Here is a 5,407-nt window from a genome sequence, read left to right as displayed (position 1 = left end):
GTGAAGTTGTATCATAAGTCTATATAATGTATAAGATAATTTATTCTCACTTGAGAGCATATCATTCCAAAACATAACCATACGTAGCTTAATAGTAATATCAATGGGATAACGATCCAGTTCCCCGTAAACCATAAAATTTGGCGTATTTTTCCTCACGTGCAGAATATTTTTACAAAACTGCAAGTGCATCCGTTCCAATCCCTGCTTATTTTCAAATCCCCATACTTCACTAGAGTAAATCATTATAGGTAAAATAAGACAATCAAAAAGCTTTAGCTGTATATCTATGGGTATTGCAATATTTCTAATCTTTCTATATAGTGCATACAATGCTTTATTGGACTGTTCCAATAATTTCTTTCTAGCTGAACAAAAAGAGCCGTTATAATTAAATACAATACCCAGATAAGTATATGAGTCTAATACATCAATATATTTACCATAGATTTCAAAATCTGCTTTAACCTTGAATTTCTTTTTGCTGAAAATTACAATTTTAGTTTTACTTGTATTAACTGTGAGTTTCCACTCATTACAATATTGCTCAAAAACTTTCAATGCATGTTGCAGATCCTCCTCTGACTCAGATAAAATAACTGTGTCATCTGCATATAATATTATAAATATTTTTACATAACATAATAAGGTTTCTTTGCATTTATCAGATATATTTTCAAGGTCTTTAACATCATTATCTAGTAAAAATTTCTCCAGATCATTCAAAAAGAGAGAAAACAGAAAGGGGGATAAATTCTCCCCTTGTTTCACTCCTATATTACAACTAAAAAATGCAGAAATATCCTTTCCCATTCTAATACATGTCTGGATATTCTGATACATATTATGTATAACTCTCAATATTTTGCCTTGAATATTATATTGTACCATCTTTTGCCAAGTCCAGCTCTCCAAACTGTATCAAATGCACTTTTGAAATCAATGAACGAGCAAAATATTTTTTTACCAAATGAAAAATATAGAGAAATAAGTGAATGTAAAATAAAAATATTATCCATAGTAGAAAACCCTTTTCTGAACCCAGCCTGTGCTCCTGTAATTAAGCCTATTTCATCTGACAATTTATTCAATCTATTGTTGAGCACAGCAGTGAATGTTTTACTAAGACATGAATTGAGAGTAATACCTCTGTAAGAATTCGGGTCAGATTTGGAACCCTTGTTCTTGAAAATTGGAACCATTATTCCTTTGGTCCAACATTCTGGTATAATACCTGTATCTAACACAATGTTAAATAATATTACATACACATTAATCATATCATCTAATGTACATTTAATATATTCATTTAATATATTATCATATCCAGCAGATTTATTATTCTTTAATTTTATTACAGCGCATTTTATTTCTTCTACTGTTATTGGAGAATTTAGCAATTCTTCTATATCTGGTGGTAAATTATTAACATCAATATCTATATCAATTTCATCATGTACATTATTTTCATTCATGGATTTAAAATAATCATATAATGTTTCTACAGATATTTCAGATTTCTGATCTTTATTTTTAACAAATTTATTCAAAAATTTCCAAAACTCTTTCCCTTGTTTTTTTGACGTATTTCTCAATTTTTGTTCAAAGTCAAATTGATAGTTTTTGTATGCTTGGTTTGTAACCATCTTGTATGATTTACTTGTCTCTAGTAGTTGTTTGCGTGTTACTTCATTTTTATGAATGTTATAACGTTTTCTGGCTTTATGAAATTTTTTTCTCGAAGTGAGACATTTATTTGTGTACCAGGGTTTTGAGTTCGGTTTCTTTCGTGATTTGTAGTGCGGTTTTGAAAGTGTCGCCTTTGCAGTATTTTGGAAAAGCTCATTTATTTCTCCGGTGATGTTGTCTATGTCTTGTTGAGTGCATGTATCACGTGTGTGTATGTTTTCAAGGTCATTCATTATATTGGTCAGCTGATCTTGACTATTATGAAATGTATTTACAAATTCGTTTCTGTTATTGTCGTTCCACTTGATTGAAGTTGAGTTTTGTGATGTATCATGTGTAATTTCATCATGTGGTAATACTGATTTAAAAACAATGTGTATTGCATTGTTAACATCAGAAAAAAGTGGTACAAAATCAAGTATCTCAAATTCATCTACTATAGAGAACAATTTGGATGACAAAAGCAAATAATCAATAACACTGATATCTTTACAAGTAGTACGTCCAATACCTATATCAGAACCAAGTCTGGAGTTGAACGTCCCGGAAACACTGCGCATGCCCGGTGTGACAACAACGGTTGCAAAATCCACAGTGAAGAAAGTTGAAATTCTAAAGATATTTCATACATTTATGAAATCTGCCTGATTAGTTTGGCTTATTATTGGTTTGAAATCATACACAAATCACTTTTTCATACAAAACTACGATCCTGAAATAGAAACAGTCAATCTTGAGTCGTACCTATTCACCAGCTAGTCGACTTCCGGTTCTCAACAAACGTAAACAAACTGCGGTGGGTCAGTGTGGGCGCCTCCACGCTATACCCTAAGTTATCTAAAAGAAAAAAATGGAAACAATGAACATAAGATCGCTGACCTTGTTAGCTTTTCTGCTTTGTATAGTTTATAAATACAGTCTTGAGGAACATATAACACCTGAGAATATAATAAATGAAACTGAAACCCTTAAAATCAGCATTAAATTCCTGATAAATAGTCGGAAACCAAGAAACGTCAGACTTGTAAAACATCCAGGTCAACATACACTCCTGTACCTTAGTCTTCTACTTCTGACAAATTCTTCTGATATAGAATTAAACCCTGGTCCCAGGGCTCCAAAATACCCTTGTCAGGTATGTTACAAAGCAGTTACTTGGAAGGACAGAGGAGTAGCATGCGATGATTGCAGCAAATGGTACCATGCAGAATGCATGCACATGTCAACTCCTGTATATAATGCTCTAGCAAGCTCAAATATTTCATGGCACTGCATCACTTGCGGCATGCCAAATTTTTCATCCAGCTTATTTGAGTCCTTTATGGTGAACACATCAAACAGTTTTGAACATTTATCTGACTCAAACGCAACCATGAGTCCAGGTCCACCAGTATACACTTCCTCTCCAATAAAAACAAATAAAACAGATAGGAACAACTACCAAAAACCGAAGAACACAAAAGTACTAGTTGTCAACTTCCAGAGTATTAAAAACAAAAAAGAAGAACTTTGTAACCTATTAGACTCTGCAAATCCAAATATACTCATAGGAACAGAGACTTGGCTACGTAATGACATCAGTAGCTCTGAGATCTTCCCTGACGGGTACACTGTATACAGGAAGGATAGATGGGATGGATATGGGGGAGTTCTTGTAGCCGTTAAATCAGACTACATCAGTGAGCTTGTAGACATTGAAAATGACACTGAGTCGATATTTATAAAAATATCACTTCATAACAACAAATCGCTCATTATTGGTAGTATTTACAGACCACCTAGCAGTGACATTAACTACATGGAGAAAATTAAACTTACAGTAGACAACTTGATAAGAAAAAACAGATCATCAGTTGTTTGGCTTGGGGGTGATATAAATCTACCCGATATATGCTGGAAAACACAATCTATCACGGACCATCAAAATCCAATACGAATAAACAGTACTTTCCTCGACCTAGTACAAGACAACCACCTGGAACAGATAGTCACTTTTCCAACAAGAAAAAACCACACGTTAGACCTATTTCTAACAAATCGGCCTTCATTGGTGAATCGATGCGAACCATTACCAGGCATTGGTGACCATGACATTGTATACATTGACACTGATATAACAGCTAAAATCAACAAACCTGTAAAGAGAAAAATATTTATTTGGAAAAAGGCGGATGCCAAAGAACAAGTTGAAAAGGCTATGAAATTAAATGCAGACTTTAAGGAGAAATTTAACCTGGAGAGTCCTATAACTGAAATGTGGGAATTTATCAAAACCAGCTTACTTACCATACTTGAACAAACAGTACCATCAAAAATGTCATCCTCAAGATTCAATCAACCCTGGATTAACCAGAAAATTAAAAAACTCACAAGACAGAAAAAGAGGAGCTTTGAAAAAGCAAGAAAGACCAAGAAAAAATCTGATCTTGACAGATACCATCGTTTAAAAGCCGCAACACAGAAAGAATGTAGGAAGGCTTACAGAGACTACATTAACGACATCATTAATCCTGAACTATCAGCTAACCCTAAAAGATTCTGGGGATTTATTAAAAGTAAGAAATGCGAATCTGTTGGAGTTTCACCTCTCAAAGATACAGATGGACTCACTTACTCAGAAAGTGAAAAGAAGGCAAACATTCTGAATGACCAATTTTCATCTGTATTCAACACCAGTGAGGATATTAAAACCATACCGAATAAAGGAAAGAGTCCACACCCAACAATGAACAAAATACATGTAACTGAAAATGGCGTACAAAAGCTGCTAAGCAACTTGAACATCCACAAAGCAGCTGGGCCAGATGAGATCCCGACAAGACTTCTCAAAGAGCTTGCACCATACCTAGCAGAAACATTTACCACTTTCTTTCAAGCGTCAATAAATCAAGGCACCATACCACCTGAATGGAAAGAAGCCTTCGTTGTTCCTATTTTCAAGAAAGGAGATAAATCACGTGCCAGTAACTACCGTCCAGTTTCATTGACTGTAGTCACATGCAAGATCCTAGAGCACATAATATGCAGTAGTATTGCAAAACATCTTGATATACACGGCATCCTAAACGACGCTCAACATGGATTCAGAAAGAACCGTTCCTGCGAGTCACAACTTATCCTCACAATACAGGACCTGGCCAAAAACATAGATCTCGGTGAACAGATTGACCTTATCTTGCTAGATTTTTCCAAGGCATTCGATAAAGTCCCTCATGAGAGACTTTTGTACAAAGCAGAGTACTATGGGATAAGTGGGCCAACACTCCAATGGATCAGGGACTTCCTCAGCTCCAGAAATCAGAGAGTTGTTGTGGATGGTAAAACATCTCACACCAGTCCAATCAGGGGTACCACAGGGGAGCGTACTTGGACCACTCATGTTCCTTCTGTTCATCAACGACCTACCGGACTATGTTCAGTCATCAACAGTCCGCCTATTCGCTGATGACTGTGTACTGTACAGAAAGATCCAAAATGACTCGCAGTTACTACAAGAAGACATGAACAACTTGCTCAGATGGGAATCTGATTGGCAAATGGAATTCCACCCCAGCAAATGCCAACTGCTACGCGTTACCAACAAGCGCAAACCACATCTAACAAGCTACAACATTCATGGTCACAATTTAGAACTGGTTGACTCGGCAAAATATCTAGGCGTCACGATACATAAAACTATTAACTGGAACACCCACATAGAGAGTATAGCTAAAAAGGC

At 35.3% G+C, this 5,407-nt stretch overlaps 1 protein-coding gene across 1 annotated transcript; it reads left to right on the top strand.

The window, feature by feature from the left end:
• Positions 1-2,262: 2,262 nt before the first annotated feature.
• Positions 2,263-5,134, top strand: LOC143061197 (uncharacterized). The gene has a single exon (XM_076233698.1). It carries the CDS (start codon positions 2,540-2,542, stop codon positions 5,132-5,134), a length of 2,595 nt encoding a protein of 864 aa, XP_076089813.1. The 5' UTR covers positions 2,263-2,539.
• Positions 5,135-5,407: the final 273 nt, after the last annotated feature.

Source organism: Mytilus galloprovincialis, chromosome 1, assembly GCF_965363235.1.
Source record: "Mytilus galloprovincialis chromosome 1, xbMytGall1.hap1.1, whole genome shotgun sequence".
NCBI classification, from domain to species: Eukaryota; Metazoa; Mollusca; class Bivalvia; order Mytilida; family Mytilidae; genus Mytilus; species Mytilus galloprovincialis.
Note: the sequence above shows the minus strand (reverse complement) of the source record. Positions and strands in the feature narration are given on the sequence as shown.

Coding starts and splice junctions, on each gene's coding strand:
- LOC143061197 (XM_076233698.1), top strand. CDS start 2,540: ATGGAAACAATGAACATAAGATCGCTGACCTTGTTAGCTTTTCTGCTT.